Raw genomic sequence first — 20,003 nt, 5'->3', positions numbered from 1 at the left:
GCTCAGCTTAAACAGTAATACTTTTACTGACACAGCATATACTTGTAGATCCACTTATTATTATCTAATTATTGACACCTTTATAATGAAATATTACAGCATAGTTTAACACAGACATTTTATGTAGGGACTATTCAATTGCTAGATTGGCGATAAAAGCTGCCAACAAAGCAGCTCAGATTTGACAATGACAAGCATTATTAAATAGGGAATTATTATTCATGCATCCAAATACCAAAATCCTGTGTAAGTTAAAAAAAAAAAAAAAGTTTAATAAAACTTAGTATCAACTTGATTTTTTTTTGTATTTATACTTTGAGCTCCACATTCAACTACCAAACTGACAGAAACGTATTTTTAAAAATAAAGAGTTTGTGCTGCTTAAAACAAGCAAACACTTCTATTTTTGATAAAGTTATGAAAACAGGCAGCTGAAAAGCTCTGCAATAATCTCAGTTTACATAGAGCTGACACAAAATTAATGTTGTGTACTCTGAGGGTTTCCCCATGGGATCTGGGCAACAGATCCCAACAAGTTCTGCTCCTTGGGTAGTGTGTATGTTATACTAACACAGGAGCAAGATGTTAAAACAAAAACAGTTTTGCACTTCAGAACAGTTTGCCACTGGCAGTTGGATGACAGTGTCACACAGGAAAATGCCACTCCTTAGAAGTATGAAGAAACTTTCCACTTTTTTCCCTTCAGAGTAGTCCTTCCATACATATATTGCTTTGCATTCAGCAGTGAGAGAAAAAAAAAAAATACTGTTTGGCAGTTCATCTCAAGATATGAGCGACTCAGAGTATTTTGAATGAGCACACAATGTGGGTGTGGGTTATCACTACTATTCTTTTCCTGTGTCTACACAGCAGAAACTAAGCAGCACAACCATTTGGAATAACTATTCATACATAATTTAGCCAGAATACATAACAGAATTCTAAGACACTGGCTGTACAGAAAAACCCCTCTGGATTACTTGTGACTATACCTTGCTGAGGGGAGAAACCTTTTCACACTAAAGAACTTGATATTAAATTCTTGATTAAGTACTCAACATGGAGAGTCAAATAGTAGGGGCCATATTAAAATAAACTAGTGTAGCAGTCCTCCAGATAGATGAGGGCTGGATAAAAAAAAATTGAGTTACAGCATTTATTACCATTATCCAACTCAGAGCTTGTTTAAGAAGAACTCACATTACACATAGCTTAGTTATGCTTTCAGATTAGTTTCTCTGAATAGTCAAGTGCCTCATCTTCTCTCTCCTGTTTCTGCTCTCCCTTTGCTGCTTCACTTCTGGCCTGTTTTTAAATGCTGTCCCTCCTGTGCCAGTCTGGGGACTCTGCTGTGCCATCTTGCTCAGCAGGAGAAGTGAGACAGAAAAAACAACAGAGATCTGCTGCTGCTATCACCAAAGCAACAGCCAGTGAGCAGCACATGAGCCAACCTGAGCAACAATACAGGTGGTGAAAAACAAGCAAAAAATGTGTAATTGATAATTATTGGAGGGAAAAATAGCTGGAAAAAATTATATGAGAGGAGAAATCTAGTATTAGCTCACCAAAAGACAGCTTCCATAAAGAACTGGATTCACAAAGAAATTGTATTTGATGGTTTTATATATATAAAATGTTTCAAAACTGCTTACAGACTACTTAAGTACACTTTTTTAAAAGCAACTTACTTGTCTGTTGTGTACTGGGTTTGATGTACTCGAAGGACTGGATTGTGACAAAGCTACACTGCTATTTTTTCCAATCTGAAAAACATTAATTGAGCAGTATTGAGAAGCATATTTGTCAGTTGAATTCAGATGCTGGTGATGGCCTTCCCTTCCCTGTGTAATGTGGTATCGTGTTGCATTCGGACACAGGTATTTTGCTATTGCAAAAGATACGCTTCAGATAGAATCATCATCATCTCTCAGAGCCTGTATAATTTAAATAGTCTTAAAAGACACATAAATACTGTCACAGGTCAGAAAATAACATACAAAACAGTAGCTGAAGGAATATAAACTGTAACCCCCCCACCTCTCTAGACTGAAACACTGGTTTCTCTAGTTACTGGAGTCACTTAGGGAAGCTATTCAGAGAGCACGGAGTGCTCTGGGTCATGAGATCCTCCCCAGGAGACCTACCCCACTCCTGGGGAGCTTAAACCAAGTGGCCAAGCACCAGAGCATGCCCTAAATTATTCTTTTTTTTTTTTTTTTCCCATATATCATTACTCAATAAAGCAAATATTAATCACAAGAATGAAACTCCAGAGGTTCAAATTTGCATTTGTATCCATTTACTGCATCAGAGAATTTTTTTGGGAATGAGTGTAAATTGTAGTACACATACACACATTTTCAAAGTACTTAGTTATAATACTGCAAATATTCCATCTGCTTGTTTCAATGTTTGTGAGTTTACAGCACGCTGCAAGAGCAGCTTGTCATAGGTTTTTCTACAGTGACCAGTAGACATGGTGTAGATATTTTTGTTGTGATACAAGAAGGGACACAGCTGTTGAGTCAGAGGAGTAGTTCCTCAGGGGTTACAAGACTGATAAAACTTAACCATGGACACTTGTCTGTAAATGGCAGATGACTGCAGTGTGAATAGTTGTTTACAAAGTCACTGACTTCAAGTAACATCATTTCAATCCTTTGATGGAGAGGTAGCAAGGACCTGCCTCCTAAACAGTGAGAAATGCAGTTTCTTACTGGCATTTGACTTGATGGGGCTGTGGCATTGGCTGGCAGGGTCTGCACAAGTGCAGCTTTCTCCTTCCCTTCTGCAGCATTGTTTGTTATTCTGCCATTTCAGGTACAGAGTGAAAGGCAGTCTCTCTCTTCCTCTCCAGACCTGCCCTTTCTCACACAGAGATTGTTTGAAACAGTGTTCTGTGTTCACATTCTGTCCAGAATAAATGTTTAAAGTTTTTATTTACAGCTAGTTCTGAAGGTGCTCCCATGGTGCATGAAGATTAAAAGAATGGGTCTTTGCCTGTCCTGCTCCTTTCAGCTTGTTTTGCCTGTCACAGCTGTTCTCTAGAGGATGACATTCTTCAACTACAAATCTTGACTAAAGATACACAACCTTTTATCTTTCCTGATCATTCAGAACACCGGGACACGTGCAAATCTTTCTTCTCTACATACACCATTACAGCATTCATAAACTCCTTCATAATAAATACATGTCCTCCTTTTAAATGGAGAAATGGTCACACAGGCTGAACAGGTACAGCACTCTGAAAGGAAAGAAAGTTTCCCTGATGTCATGGTTCTTTAATGGTGGGAAACATAATTTCAAAAGTATAACTGGGAGGCCAAAATTCAAATGCCTTTTTTTTCCCCAGTGTCCTTTAAAAATAAAGTGTACTTCAAAACCCAATGATTAACACTTCCAAATACTATCTATCCAGTCTAGAGCTGAATTAAATAAGAAAACTCTACCTGAGCCTATCACCTGTTGCTGTGTTCTTAGTCTCTTCAATTTCCCCTATTACATGAAGGAATAGGAGCAGGATTTTTTTTTTTTTTTTTTTTTGGTGGGATTTTTAATGTAATTGCATTTCTGAACACATCAAGTCAAACAGCACAGCTTAAAAGGGAATTTAAGTATTGTATTCTCCAGAGCTTCAATATACATATGTAGAGTATGTAATATTATTTGACCCATATGCTTAAATGGGTACAAATTAAATTTATTTTGTAATGCATAGACAACCCTGCCAGGTAGACTTCTGAAATACAATTAACTCCATTTTACCTCCTATTTTTGAGGAGGTAACATGTTTTAATATCTGTATCATACTTAATATCATGTTTTAACATGTTTAAATATCTGTATATTGTAACACTCATTACAAATATTCAACCTCTTAATTAAGAAAAAAATACTAGTCAGAATTACATTTTTACAAATATTCAGCGAAGACCTCTGATTGATTTCTTGTGGTTTATTTACTTCTTTTGCTGTGCAACACGATGAAATACATCACAAATTGAAACACAGAGGAACAGATTTGATCCTGAGGGAGCTCAGGATTTGAACTCAGAATCTCCTCCATAAGATTTCCTCACACTGCACTAGCTACAGATACAGTCTATGTCCTGTGAAAGGATGATACAATCCATTTCCTATTAGCCATGTTTGTACCAAAGTACCAGTTTGTACTTACTTTTTCTTTTCATTTGACACCTTAAACCTCAGGGCAATTTGATCTTTTTGGGCACATATATTTCAAAATTCAGACTGTGTGACAGAAAGAAGAATTTACAGCAACCTCTGCTGACTTCAGTTACTTGAAGATCAGTTCTGATTGTAGGACACATTTAAGATGCTTACAATAGAAAGACAATGCCACTCCCAATTTTAAAAAGCCAAACAAGTCATCTCTGTTGCACCTCTGCTGGAAGCAGGAAAGAAAAAATATACCTGCTAGGCCATTATTTGAGACATTCATTCTGTCTCCTAGAGCAGCTTTAGGATTCATTTATTCCTTTTTTCCTCTCCCATTTCTGCCATATTACTTATGGATTGCTTTGCTCTTACCATCTTCTTTTCCAAATTCCACTTGTTTTTATTTGCAATACCCTTAGGAAATGAGAGTTTCACAAACAAAAACCAAACCAAACCAACCCAAAATTTCCTAAGCTACCTTCTCTGGATTCTCTGAGGTATCCTATTTTCTATGGCTTTGTCTTCCAGACGGCAGGGCCAAGCGTTGTTTTGTGTGCACTGCACAGCACTGGGCACAGCAGCAGAATGAAACAGTAGATCATTATAAAGACCGTATTGGCAGTTTTCCCACCAGATCTTACTTCACATATACTTTTGTTCTTATATAGCACCACTGAAAGAGGAGCCAAAGCTCTGTTGCTATCAATGAAGGAAGCGTGTGTAACCTTATCTGCTGCACTGACTTCAATATTCTGTGAACACACGTACACTGAAAAAGGTAACCAAATATCCCCTAAAGGTCATCCATTCAGTTAAGAACTTAATTTCTTAATTTTTCCGGTTTCAAACAGGGAACAACATCTGTGGTCAGGCACCTCAGACTCTCTCCAGGAGAAAGGTAGATGTGTTTTACAAAAGAGATATGAAGAGACTAGCATAGCATTAGGAAATGAACCAGCAACAAGTTTGGGAAAATAAATAAACAGAAATTCTGACTCTCATCTTCCTGTTTCAATAACACAATTTATTTCAGAGAGATGAGAATTAAGAAAATTTTTTTTTTCTAAAAATTATTTATCCATTCTGGACATTCAATTTTACTTTCAGAGATACAAATAGCTGCTTTATTAATTGAATAAAAAATCTCATAAAAATATTTTGAGAAACTATATATATACATATATATGTATATATATATATATAAAATTTTTTTAACTCTCAAAACATCTTTCTATGACTGGTACAAAACAAATACAAATACGCTTCTATATTAACCTAGAAAGTAAGTTGTGTGATGAAAACCCATCTGAAGCAAATGTGGTATTTTCTTTTCAGAATGCATGAAATATTTCAAGGAAGTCAGACATGATCTGCAAAAAAATAACTGGAAGAGTCCCTTACCTGCCGAGAGATGGAGCTGCTTGTAGGATCTGGCACCGCAGAAATAAGGTTGGCAGTGCTCTTTCTATGAACACTATTCATACCAGGCATTTTAGTGATTTTACAGGCTTTGCTACTAGAACTAGAGTTTTTACGTTTTTTTCCTTCTGATTTGTCAAAAGAAAGGGGTAGAGAAGACACTGCATTATGTGCTCCCAGGGAGTGGTCCCCTGAGTGGTGCACAAGAGAAGATACAGACAGATTAGAAGTGTCAATACTGCTCACTACCATGCTCATGTGTTTCACTGAGTCTGTTGAACTACTTGACAATGAAGTCCGTCCTGAGGGCTCCGATTTGGCACTGAGTGGGCTTGTTCCATTATTGTGCACAGGCACACTGTTATAGGAGGATGTCGCCTGATAGGAGTTCAACGTTGAACTGGGGTTCAGGACACAGTTCTTTTTGTGGGACCCTGAAAATGAAGATGAGGAAGATGTCTGCAAAGATAATGAGGAGGATGACGACGATGAAGACGACAACTGCGGCTTTTTCTTTTTGTTACTTGAAGACTCATCACTCCGAGATGACAGGTCTTTCACTTTTGAGGATTTGCTGGTTTTTGTTTTGGATGGCTTGTGGGATGGGGAAGGGATGACTGCTGGCACTGGTGACACAGCTGATGGCGCCTTAAAAGTTGAGTCCATGATGCTTAGGCTTGCAGCCACGTGAGGAAAAGCTGTGGTGTGTGACATAATGGAATTTGTCTCTGCCGTTGTCACAAAGGCTGCATTTGATAACATGGCTGATGTCATTATGTAAGAAGAAGTGATTCTTGAACTGATAGGTGTTGAAGGAATATACACTGCACTGGGGTTGCTGAAGGGCTGTAAGACTGATGCTGGAAAAGGAGTGGAGACATGTGCTGCTGGAGAAGGCATGGGACTGTCTGCCGCAGGAGGGATTTTCCTAAACAGAAAAGGAAAAAAAAAAAGAAGATACATAAAAAATTCCATCCAACAATGCAGATATGAAATAATTTCCATTAACTTATTCAAAAAGGCAAACCTAGTTCATTATAATTTTGATTCCTATTCTATTCTATTAATCACATACAGCAATTAAGTGCACAGTATTACAATTTAAACATATTATTAAAAATTTAAATTCCTTTTTCCTTCCCTTATTTTACCAAACAGTTAAAATATGCAAATAAATGCCCAACAGTAGCACCTATACATATCCCAGTCACTATGTTTCATTAATTGCATATGTTTTGCTTCAAAGTTCAAGTTGTGGAACAGTTTCAATATCAACCTAAACTCATAGGTTAGATTTCATTAAGGTAGTAAATGAGCCCGTCTGGGGGGCTGTGAAGCACTTAACCATTGAGCACAAAGAGGAACTATCACCCCTTTCCAAAAGCAGTGCTATTCCCAACAGCTCATTTGAGAGCGGGTTAGGTGGGATTAAACAGGTAAATTATTGATTAATTTTCACTAATATTGAAAAATTGACAAAATATTAAACAGAGCTTGTATAAAGCTTTATAAATAGCTGAATACTGTTTTGAGAAAAAAGTATAATAATATTACCTGTGAAATTGGTAGGATGTATTCAAATTCCTTTCCATTCAGCCATCACCTATTATTTTATCTAATGTGGCGTTACTGAAGAACCAGACCTTCATAATGTCTCTTGGAAAACTATTATGTGAGCTTTTCCCATTATTTAGACCTATATTTAATTCACAGTTTCACCCTATTTCTCTTTTCTAAGAAGCTGTACAGCCCCATAACTCTGCCCTTGTTATCCTCACTACTGATACCTTTCCCATTTTTAAAGGCTTACTCTTGCCCTGACAGAAGTACAATAAAAGAGCAGCCCTGCGTGTGCTGTTTTATCATAAATCAAATCCTAATTACAAGTGTTCTCTCCAGTATTCATTCCTCCTATGGAGACTGTTGGACAGAACACTGTTTATGGCACAGTTACATAAGGGATTACATACAGTCCATGCTGTCAGAAATGAGGAAGTCCTACTGCCTGCCACTTGCAATGCAAACAAAGCTGCTTATCAGAGCTGTCCTTCAGGTTCCTTTTAAAGAAGGGCCAACAATTTCTACCCACCTTTGCAAAGTACTTTGAGAACTAGGGATAAAAGTACTTTGTTACTGTTACAGTTTTGAGAACATGGCCCTGCATCCCTGTACCTCTGGCCACAGCTGCAGAGCTTTAGAATAGCAGCCTCACACCCAGCTCTGCTTGGGGAGCACAGGGAAAGGTCAGTCCAGAGGAGGGTTGAAGACAGCAGAGGAATAAAAAAGGGGTTAGGCACTGTCAGCTTCTTGTGTTATACAGACAAGTGAGTATGGCTGGAGCTCATTAAGGTATTAGAGATTACATAAACAGCTAAAATTTGGGAAAACTTTAAAAATCATATTTAGTGGGAGCAGGATAAGGCCTGTTTACTTTTGGTTTCTAATAACTGCTACAGAGGTTTTGTTTTCTGTACTAGTTTGTACTAGTGGTGGTATATGTTTTTTCAGATGCCAAAGCATCTTTTCTCCTGACAAACAAAGCCAACAGATAACAAATTTTAATCTTCCTATATAAGGAAATGAAAATATTTTTTTTGTGGAAGGTGACAGACACTAGTTTATGAATTTACAAAGCAGATTGAGTATGATCAGTTTCTGAACAGACATGACACTGGCCCTTTTATGGCAGAACCAACCATTTCCAAACTCCTAACACAATGGCACCATTATCATTAAGTTACCAGGTTAGTCAGACAAGCCAAGCTTTAGTGCTTAAAAATATATATTTAAATAAAAATCAAACCTTGTTTATCTAATGGCTGGCATTCAATGAATATAACACAATCCTGATAATAAACAGTGACATGAAACACTGCACTTCAGCATCATTACATTGGAAGAAGAATGCATATTCTGTAGCAGAATACCCCCAAAACCTCAATCCTATCTGCAGATGCCATGAACTTTTAATTACTTTTTTTTTTAAAGTAATTTTAGAAGTAATTTGAGAAGTAATTTGAGAAGTGCAGTCTATTTCAATGGATCTGCGTAGTCAAAGCCTATAGTGCTTGGACCCTGCATATGCAATAGAGAGGTGCTTCAACAGTGAGTAATAATCAGAATTTTAAGATCCCAAAGGTAGTAAGGGCACTATGGATTAAAAACCTATCATATTCCATCTTACACACAGACAGATGTGCACTAAATTCCTTATCTTACAACTCATGAGTCTTGCACAGCAAAGCCTGAATGGGTGATATGCCTTGATAAAGGCATAAAATTCGAAGCAAAAGAGGTAATTTTACAAACGCTGGCCATGAAGTGTTTAATTTAGAAGTTTTACAGAATGAAAAATGTAAATTACCCACCAAGCATAAAAATCCCACTTACTTCCACATCTGTGAGTTCAAGTGTTTTTCTACCATGGAGTTCAGTGCGAACCGAAAATGGTCCCATCTTCTGTCAAAGACATAGTATCCTCTTCCCATTAAGCGACTGCCATATGAACAGAACTGAAAGAAAAGGTATTTCAATGTTGCTTATAAAAATGTATTTCTACATTATGAAATATTTATTGATAGATCAAGGAACACGGTTGTAATTTGTATCATGCATATAAAACTTCTTTTAAAATGTGGTTTTCCTTATCTACAGCATAGATTTTTTAAGAATTATGAAATATGAGCATAGTATTTCAAGTTAGTGTAAAGTATATTTCATATTTCATTAACAATTCAGTGCCAGAGAAAGAATGTAACTGCTCAGGTGCTTTTAAAGAAAAAATTCTTACTGCCTCAGAAAGACAAATTACACTGTTCTGTGTGTCTTAAATCTCATAATTGCATGACAGCAATAAAAATATAACTGAAGAGGAAAAGAAGTGCACAGGGAACATCTTTAGCATCAACTTAATAAACAAACCCCTGACATTTCAGTAAAAAAGTAAATTATCATCTATGGCATCTGTGTTACAACAGAACATGGGATATACTATTCACAGTGCATGAAAATCAACTGGAGGAGTAGTATTTTGAGAATTCTGCAGAGCTCAGGAGTACTTGCACCCCTTCCTCTGGAGAATTTCCTGAAAAGTCCTACTACACTGAAATGTTACAATCAGGAATCTGCTCTTGTTTCAGCTCAGTCTTGTTGGTCTAAATGATGCAGAGAACTGTTGCAATGCCTGTTTCTAGGAGAGAAACCTGTTACAAACCATCCTCAAAAAACAAGACAACTCGCCATCACACAAGAGACCCAGTCACAGCAATTCTGGCTGACAGCAGAAGCACTAATGTGGTAGAAGAGCATCCATTCAAAGTACTCGTCAGCTTAATGTTCAGCAAGTGGTGACTGCAACTGTTCATTTTAAGTTTGTTTCATGACAAGGTTAAATACCTAAATTGACAAACTAACCTCACCTCCCAGTGAGCTACCACTAACATCAAGTACCACTAAGAGGCATTTTAAGTAGCTACTGACTTTCCCCCGATCAATTATTACTACCTGGCCAGGAGAGGGACTTAGTAAGGAAAACAGTCTACTTGAATATGAAATTCAGCAATTTAGCATGATCTGGAGGTAATTTACATTATCTTTTCTGACTTCACACTGATACAGGCTAAGAACTGGTTTCACTACCAGTAACTGCTTCAGTTGAGAGATGCTAAGATTTCAGAGAACAGATGAGTCAGTGGGGTTGCCTTGAAACAGAGCTAGGATCCTAAACCAAAATGCCTATTGACAGCCACGCCTCACTGCTGAGGCACGTACGAGAACTGGCTGCACTTAGATTATTTTTTGAATTGTGTGGGCACCCATGCAGTGAACCTTTAGTTTTTAATTCATAGAGAAGCAGTCAGCAATACCAAAGCAGCATAAAATAGTACCAAGGAAACAGGAGGTTTCTGCATATCATAGTATTATGTGGACTACAGTAATTCTCATTTTAAGAAACAAATACAGGATTTCATCTGACAGTCATTTAATGTTTGGGTCATACCTTTTTCTGGTGTGTGACAGTAACAAGTTCTCCTTTGCTCTTGGGAATACAAACAACACTACCAGTTATCACAAGGTTTGTTTTATTCTGCATATCATATGGAAGACACGTAAATGTATTCCTTGGCTCAATTTTTATGAGAAACAACTCCTAAGAATTTCAAGAGTTCTCCCACTGCTTCTTGGTTTGAACAGTATAAACAAATTCACACTGCAGACATAATACCACAAAGCAGCTTTTACTATTTACAATGAAATTTCTCACTAACACAGGAGAAAGACAAAACCAGCTGCTCAAACACATACTGGTGGAGCCACCACCAGAGCCCTTCCATTTTGAGATGAATGAAGCAGTAGTTTCTAAGTCCACATAAACTCACATAAATGACATTTAATTACTGCTTTAAACCAGACTACAGAAATCAATGGAGCACTGTACTAGCCTTCTGCCACCAACTGCAAGGTACAGTTTTGTAGGAACTGCAACAACCAAGAGAATATCTGCTCATGTCGCATTTAAAGCAACGCAACTTTTGTCAGTTTAGTAGAACTACACCCAGTTTGAGGTCTACTGAGAGGACAGTCTAAAAATAGAACTTCTGATTTTCTGCTGCCCATCTTGTCCTACATCAATGTATCATGTGTACTGAGTAGTGGTCTCCTCCTACCTTATCCCATCCTTACCCTTTTCTGTTAAATGTATTTTTTCTCTTTAGAACAGTTTTCAGAATGTAAGGTCTTCATTTCTTACCTTCTTATTAAATTACGTTTTTGTTCTCCTCTCCCTAATTATGCAAGAACAATGGCAAGGCATGCCAGAGACTGACACATACCCCAAGAGGTCTGGGATGGTGTCCAGAAAAGTGACAGTCTAATTTCTCAGATTCTTCAGTTCCATCCGCTTCTCCTTCATCACTGGACAATCTGCTTGTGATATCTCCTCCCATGGAAGGCAGTGGCAGTTCTGGTACGTACCCACTGTGGTTTGAAGAACTGTTGCTGTTTATGCTATTTGCAGATGAAGGTCTAGAAGGAGAATATACATTTAAATCATCAGTGTTCAAAGGCTCTATAAACCTACCTGCTGGCATCAAGCATCAAAGCAAATGATACCAGAAATGATCAATGTAAACAAGGACAGTAAAAGGCACTGAATAGCTGACATTTCGTCTCTTCAGAAATATATTGTGGGGTTGTCATCAAGTTAATGTTAACAGAAGCACCCTTCTATTGCCTGCAATTTTAAATTTGTCATGAAGTTGGATTTCAGATCTTGAGAGGGACAAAATATATTTAAAACACAAATAAAAATCAGGTATATAAATTCTTCTTACACTGAACCATTACTCTGCTACTTGATTAATCCCAAGGGTCCAGTTACAAAAATCCTACTAAAATTAGTGTACTAAATATAAGAGTGTTTAGCTGACCCGCTCTTCAGGTAGATTAGTGAGTGAAGTAACTGGGAGAGCTCCTCACAGCATGTAGGTTTTCTTTACCTTTGTCTAAAATGCAATAAAACAAAGCAGTCTTTGCACCACAGTGTATGATGGTGTCTTGCCTTCAAAAGTAGTTTGAAAACAGATTAAATTAGAAGTGGGGGTGGAAAAGGTTCTCAATCACAGTATGTACAACCAAGTATGTACTGAGAGCTCTGAGGCTGGAGGAGAAGTCCACACTGGGCAAAATCTGTAGATGATCTTCTTCAGCCTCATGCTGTCAGGACAGAGCAGTCCCCGAGCCTGCGGACAGGAGCCCTCTCCTGACCTGCGCGGGGATTGCTCACCCATGGCATCAGCGCAGGACAAGCGCTGCAGCTGCTGAGCCCCAGCGCTGGCCGCGGCGGGCTGTGCCACCGGCAGCAGCAGAGCCGCAGGCTTGCTGCCCCCACAGAGAGGCCACAGGGCTTCTTCCATGGCTGCTCTGAAACAGGCAGGACTGCAGCAGAAACACAAATGCAGACTGCATAAACACAATGTCTGACTGCTAAAATCCTCCTCCTCGAGTACTACTACCTCTGGAATTTCTGCAGCTGACTCTCATGGAATTGCACTCCAGTTCTGCTACTTTGACTGTAACATCTACCAAAACCCCATTTCTACCTGCCTGTCTGTGCTCCTCTCTGTGCAAGTTCACTGCTTTTACAAGAATTAGGCAGAGAAGCACCAATTCATATGTGGGTATTCTTTCATTGTCTTTTCACTCAAACCCTGCAAGGCCCACTCTGCCACTGCAGGAATGAAACTTCATTCAGGCTTGATGGCTACACAGAAAATATTGGAAACAGCTGTCTCTGTAAGACCTGAGATGGCAAATACAAGAAGCATCTCTTTGAAATAGGAACTATTATATTAGGAAAGTCCCAAAATGAGCACCCAGTCCTGACCAAGGTTTCTGCAAAGAAATGAATGATGAAAAAAATATAAATAGGAAAAAAAGACAACTAATTGAGCTCTATGCACTCGAACCAAAATTAGTACCAAAAAATCCCACAAATAAGCAAAACATACTGGAAGTTTTCCAGAGGACAATTAGAATTCACTAGATCAAAAACTTCACACTGTTTTTTGCAAAAGGATGCCTTCAGAAGTTTTCACTGTCCTTCTGAAGAATGTTTTTGTCCTTTCTAAGAAAAACCTTCAAAACAAGGGAAGACATGCTATGGACAGTTTCATATCAATAGTTTTAAATCAACACTAAATTACATCATAATTGGAAAAGTATTTCTGGAGAAAAATTCTATATAAATGTACACAATTTTACCACTAATACCTACACTGATTCATGTAAATAGACTTTTCTACTCAATTGTGACCAAATAACTTGAATATAATCTTTCCTAATTATAACTACCATTTTCGAAAAAAAAAAATGCAGTTAATCTGAGATTCTGAGGCAAAGGTGGACACTATTCCTTCCCTCAATCCCAATTAATCACAGGCTACCATGGACAGAGTTTGGTTAACATAAGCTAGGAGAAATTCTTATATTAGCATGTTTTATTGTGTACTAGCCGAAAGAAGTATTAAATAATTATAAAACGAGATGTATGAACATCTAAGAAATTTCTCACAGCACTTTCAGAATTCAACATTCCACACTGCCTACCTTGGAAGTACAGAATTTGGTGGTCTAGATTTTGCAGGAGATGTTACTTTAGATTCTTGCCCAGAGTTCACTGAGGATCCTGACAGAGAGTCTTGTGCTGGTGTGGGCTGGCTCTGATAGCTTTCCCTTGCAGATGGCGGATGCTCTTTGTCTTTTGCGACTTCTTTTTCCCTGGATCGAGCTTTGTGTTCAGCTAGAAGGATGTCAAACTGTTTTTTACGGCCTGGAACTGCTCGTCGATGATTAAGTGAATGAGTCTAAAAATAGGGTGGTTAAAAAGCATTTGTGTGTGCATGACATTGTTTATGAGTCCTCTATACTTCTGATACAACACTACTCTAAAAGATAAAATCTACTTCAAACAACTTTAGCCACAGTTATGGAAATAAAACTATAGCTATTCCACATTATCTTTGATAACTTATAAAGTCATTCTTAAGAAACGCCAACATCAAGGCTAAAATTACTTTTTGCAACATTTTTTATATAATAGAGACTATTGACTTACCTTTTTCAAGATGGAAAATAGAATTGCAGTAATTTTAAGATATTAAGAAAATCATTGTAGCTTTTAACTTACAATGAAAAACTGATTTCATTGGATTGAAAAACATGAATAGATTTTAAAGCAAATTTAGCTGATGATCTCTACTGACAGGCAACACATACACATATAAATGTTCATTAGAAATGTCTCACATTGCAGCTACCTTTTGATGCAGGAGTTACTACTATCACAAGGGCATCCTCAAGTAATTTATTATACAAAAATATGGTAATTTTTTTTACTAAAAACTGACTATACTTCAACATTGTTGCACACATGAACCAAAAAAGAAGCATTTAAAATAACACTTCTACATGAAACGTTAATGCTTTTTGCATAATAAAATGACATGAAAAAATCTTTTAAGAAATATCAGTGGAATAATGCAGATGCTCTTATTCAAAGAAACAGAATTACACAAAAGAATTACCTGAAAACAGCGCCTGAATACCATACCCATTGTCTGTAAGACAGGAGCAGGTATGACCTCTCAAACTACTGTGGTAGGATTTAAACTATAACAAAGCATCTGATATTTTATCTTCTAAGAAAAATACCTTGCAGGTGAGGGATCTTGTGCAAGGTTTCTTTGTTTCAGGATCCAGTACTCCACAGTGCTTATTTGGGTCAAATTCTCTTTCTGTTTAATGGGAGAATGGGAAATGAGAGAAGAAAACAGATTATTATAGAAGTTTTAACCAGAGTAGTTTATAATTTTGCCTGTTAGAATTTGGTTTAATCAGGCTAACAACCTGAACCACTGATATCAACTCCAGCATCCCATAACAGTGCTATGTGCATCACTCATACAGATGTGTATTTTTTTACCCTTGCATATTTAAAACCATTTAGAGCAGGATTTCAGCCAAAGACTTCATGGAAATAAGTCTGTTTACAGTGGAGGGGCCCAAACAAAGGACCAAACCAATTCCCTATGACTTAAGTTCCCTCTCTAACTCTGCCTGCCTCTGCAGCCATAAAATACAGCATTTGCAGCTCTGGCTCCAGAGCTGGGCTAAGACACAAATGGTATCACAAGTGCTTTAAAAAACATTTCTCTGACATACTTAAAAAATCTAGAAAACAACCCATGGTTGATTACTGGTGGCATTTTAAAAATAAAATTTATCTAAATCTGTCCCCTAAATCTTTATAAAAATAACACGTATGTTAGGTTTTATTTCCCTATGTGAAGGGAGGGATGGAATTTAAAGTTTGTAGAGATTATGAGAAAAGGCATTTACATGAGTTCTACTCATGATTAACATTAAAAGAGCATTAATATTTAATATGCTGTATCTGTATATTTAATTTCATTAATATTTTAGTATTTCTATACCACAGATAGCATCATCTCCCTTAGGCTATGTTAATATAATTTTAGGTTTTGCATTAAGAACTGTAACAAAACTATGGATACACCCTTTTTAGTTTATGCCATCAAAACCCTTTACCATTACCTGCATAGATCTTGACAAATTATGGTGTAATTGGTAGACAGGTTTGCTTTTGTTTGGTAGAGGAATATAAACTATTTGCCAAATGTTATTTTAACTATACAGCCGTGTTACATTCAGATACAACAAACATCCTGTACTCAAATACAACATTTAATCAGAGGATTTAAAAATTCTTTATAAACAAACTAATGGGAGCTAAGAGGAAGACAGTGATTCACAGCTGTGTTACAATGCTATGACAGCATCACAGCAAGTAGAACAGCTGGAATAAGTAAGGACAAGCACCTTATGTTAGACAGCAACTAGCCTCCAGATATCACAATTTCTCGCAGTTATATGTATTCTGCTATCTACACTTAAAAATGCTTATGCAAACATGAAATGGTTATATTATAAACCTATTAGCAGAGCCATACAAAAAAGGGAGCTTGGAAAAACCAGCTGGCACAGGGCTTTTTTGTGAAATCTAGAAAGGAACTGAAATATGTTATAGGCAGTTGTAGTTCCTTCAGCATTTACAACACAACAGAAACATAAAAATAGCTGCGTATGACTCAATATAATAACTATTTTTTTCTGCTTAATAGATGAAAACACATGTTCATGAACTAAAGGAGTTAGTTGCTCCTGGGGTTTGAGTGTAAGATGTTCCTATTACAGTTTCCTGAATGACCCACCTAAAACCTTCAATGCAAATTGAAAAAACAAACCAAAGAGACAATATGGACTAATAAATATGCCTTCAAATGAAAAGTCCCAAAGGCAATTATAAGGCTATGGAACGTGTTCTGATAGTCACTGAGCAAGGACTGTTTTGGACCAACAGGGAAACTCTTCAAAAATCAAAAGTGGTCCAGATTGGTACTTGTCAGTAAGTGGCCCATCCAAGACTTGTTGGACTGATTATAGCAAAGCCAGTTATTAGGAAAACATATACAGATAGAATCAATATAAGGAGTTATAAGATGGAAGAGTGGAAGCCTCTGCCATTGACTGAACAAAATAATATGGGTTCCCTGAGAAACAGAAAATACTGAACAAACAGGAAACTACTTCTCCAGGCTGAGGCATTTATGGCTGCTCCAGAGACATCATGAACATCTAACTGCCAGCTATATACATGCCTGTTTTGGGCAACACACTACATGAAACTTACCACCTTCTTATCAATAACAACGTGCAGCTTCTGCCCACTGTGTTAGGAAATGTGGAGCATGGCAAGCCCCAGACCCCTGTGCACAGGCACAACTCGAGAAAGCTGTTCTTCTGGAATGGATTCCACTTCTTCACATTGAGTGGACAAGTGAAGAACATTTGATATACCCTCACCAAGAGAAGAGCAAGGGCCAAGACTGAACTGTCATAAACTTCTGTTTGCAACACAACAGTTTTTCTTGGCAGAAGATGGGCATATGCATTCTTTAACATCATCCCAAAGAGAACAGGAACTAAGGAAGATTTAAGAAAATTTTTTTTTTTTTTGCAGTTGCTACTAGGAAACTCTGATCCACTTATGCTGGGCAGCTACAGACTGTCTTTTGTGGTTCCACAAGCTGTTTCCTCTCTCTCAACAAGGACAGTGCTCCTGAAAAGAGAGCAGGTTCATTCATCACAGAAACAACCATCAGCTCTCAGCAAAGAAAAAAAAAAAAAAACCAAACTTCAATCAGAGTCAGGGAAAGGGTGTGAGAGACAGTAGAGGTTGCTAAAAAAGGGAAGGAAACAGATGCAAACTGGCCAAATTTATTAAGGAGCTTCAAAAATTAACATCCATAGAGCTCCAGGGCAGCGGACTGAGGGAAACCTAAATCTCTTAGCTGCAGTTTCATCCTTTTCATGTGAAATGAATGAAATTATGGGATAACTCAAATAATAATCTCATTGACCTTCCAAGATCTTTTTCTCAGCCTTTGCACAGTCCTGTATAATAATGGAGAGGAATATATCATAGTGACACACAATCTACAGGCAATTCATCTCCAGTGCTCTCAGGACTTCTACAATTTGCATAATCCCTAAATTATTGCATGGCTGCATCAATACTCAAGGCAATGGAAGTAAGACTGAACAGATCACAAATCTGATCATGACAGAGGAGCTGTAAAAAAAAGGTCTCAGTTCTGTGTATTTGTTAACCATACAAAAGTAAACACATGCCCATTCAGGTGCTCAGTCAGTCTTGTGCAGAAATTTCCACTGTGTTCCTTAGCCTAGAAGACACTGCAAGTCAGAGCTTTGAGAAAGAGCAGTGCCAGAGCCACCTCCACAGTAAAGGCAGCAAGCTGTAGGAAGGCTCTACAGAACTGATTCTCCTTTATGAATGCATTTCTGCAAGCACTTGCACAAAAATGTAAAAGTATCACCTGCAGCCCTGCAGTGGTAAGTGGTGACATGAGGGAAACCACTAACAGTTTAAATTGCTCAAGGAAGAATTTTGAATTGATTAACTTAATTAGCTAAATTCAGCATCTAACCCATTACAGGAAATAATAGGTTAAAAGGAAGCGATATTCTAAATTAACTGTAAAATATAGAGTTTTTTTTAGAATAATATATTGGATCTTAAAAAGTAAAATGTAAGAGTTAAAGCCAATCTTAAGCTACTCTCCTGTAACCATTTTTTCATGTTGTGAAAAGCTATAAATGAACAGCGGTTCTGTTTTCTTATATGCCACCTTTAACTAGTTAAGAAAGCAATCAGTGTACTGAATCCTTTCAGGCAATGGCATTGTTCCATGCCCCACACAGCCCTAGCAAACACCTCACACTGGTCTGAAATTCAGCCAAGGTAGCAGTACCATAGGCAAACTGCCAAATCTGAGAAAATGAAAAAAATAAACCTGATATTCAGGCAAAAAATAGGACACACTCATTAACTGGAAATGAAAGCATTTATCTTGTACAACTTATACTGGTTCATAACTAGTGCACATTTAGAAATCATGTGAACTAACTTTGTGCCAAAGTGACGATCCAATGCGGATCATGCTGCCATTAGCAAAATTAGCCTTTCAGTACACACAAGAAGTTCCTGCCCAAGTCACAAAGTACTGCCAGCTGATGAATAGACCCTGCACAGCTTCTTCAGTCATAAATTTGAGTCAGTTACTTTTGCTTTAAAAAAACATAAAATAAGAACCCTCAAAACACTTTGTTTCTTTTCACTCAGAGTAAAAATCTGTTTTCTGCTTTCAGGGGTAAATTCTCTCCTCTCTGCCCAACAGCTGACATGGGTCACCTCTAGGGAACTCCCGAAAATAATTCTTCCTCCCAGTGGACAGCAAACTTTCTAACATAGCCTCTGCCCTCCCACAATGTGGTGTTCTGTGCTTTGGTGGCAGGTTTGGACAGGAACTTACATCCTCAAAACCACCCTGCCTAAGGCCATCCGAGGCATTTCCCATTTAACGTCATTTTCTCAACTCCACCGTCCTGTCTTCCTGAGTAAGATAAAGATCATCATGCTAGAAACATTGCCACTCATATTTGAATTGCAGGGGGAGAGGGGTGAAAGGAAATGATGACTTTTAATACTTCCCCAGCATTTCCCATAGCTCCTTAAGAATTTTCTCATATCTAAAACAACAAAAAAAGAGTATTTAAAAAAATCATGACTTGGAAGATAAACCAATGTCTTAAACCTGTTCAACTTGATCATGACTGAACTAAAGTCACTCAACCAAGGCACATTTTCCTTTGTTGTAAACAGACTCAAATCCCATAATGGTTTAAAGAAGTCTTCTGACTTGCTGTTTTAACAAATTTGCTTCCTTAAAAATTTGTATTTGGCCTGTTGACCAGTGATTTCAAGCTAAACAGAATGTGTACTTTAAAAATACTTTACACATGCAAAGAGTGTGAAAGCCTTAATTTTCATACATGCAACCCGGCATCTTACAGCAAAAAAATCAAACCAAACCCAGCATTGTATTAGCTGCATTATGAGCTATAGAAGCATTAACAAAGAAAAACAGACTAGCACAAAAGGTGAACTACATCACGTACCTGAAAGTCTTTTGTAAGGCTTGTTACTGCTTTTAGTGCCATTTTGGTGTTTCTTGTCTATTGATGGAGCTACAATTCCTTTGCCGTTCAGAATCTTTTCTGGTGATGGTGGCACTGACTTAGATGTCAAACCAGATTTAACCAAAGTTGGAGCAGGTATGGTGGATGAAGAAGTTGAGGACGAAGTGATGGTGGTAGTGGTTGCAGAATTCATTTTAACATTGGCACCATCTGCCTTCACTAAGTTAGGAATTTTCTCTAGACTGACTACTGGAACAGGAACA

General features: G+C 37.6%; 1 protein-coding gene across 5 annotated transcripts in view; it reads right to left on the bottom strand.

Moving 5' to 3' along the window:
• ATXN7L1 (ataxin 7 like 1) overlaps positions 1-20,003 on the bottom strand; it is a 107,610-nt gene that overhangs the window by 1,667 nt on the left and 85,940 nt on the right. For all 5 annotated transcript variants that reach the window (XM_053977114.1, XM_053977113.1, XM_053977115.1 and 2 more), the window contains 7 exons: positions 19,720-20,003; positions 14,812-14,894; positions 13,708-13,964; positions 11,433-11,625; positions 8,992-9,113; positions 5,584-6,529; positions 1,689-1,763 (listed from right to left, as the gene is read on the bottom strand). In XM_053977114.1, coding sequence (XP_053833089.1) covers positions 1,689-1,763; positions 5,584-6,529; positions 8,992-9,113; positions 11,433-11,625; positions 13,708-13,964; positions 14,812-14,894; positions 19,720-20,003 — 1,960 coding nt within the window. The remainder of the gene's footprint in view (positions 1-1,688; positions 1,764-5,583; positions 6,530-8,991; positions 9,114-11,432; positions 11,626-13,707; positions 13,965-14,811; positions 14,895-19,719) is intronic.

Source organism: Vidua macroura, chromosome 5 (genome assembly GCF_024509145.1).
Source record: "Vidua macroura isolate BioBank_ID:100142 chromosome 5, ASM2450914v1, whole genome shotgun sequence".
NCBI lineage: Eukaryota > Metazoa > Chordata > Aves > Passeriformes > Viduidae > Vidua > Vidua macroura.
The sequence above is the reverse complement of the archived record's forward strand: the minus strand, read 5'-3'. Positions and strand labels throughout refer to the sequence as shown.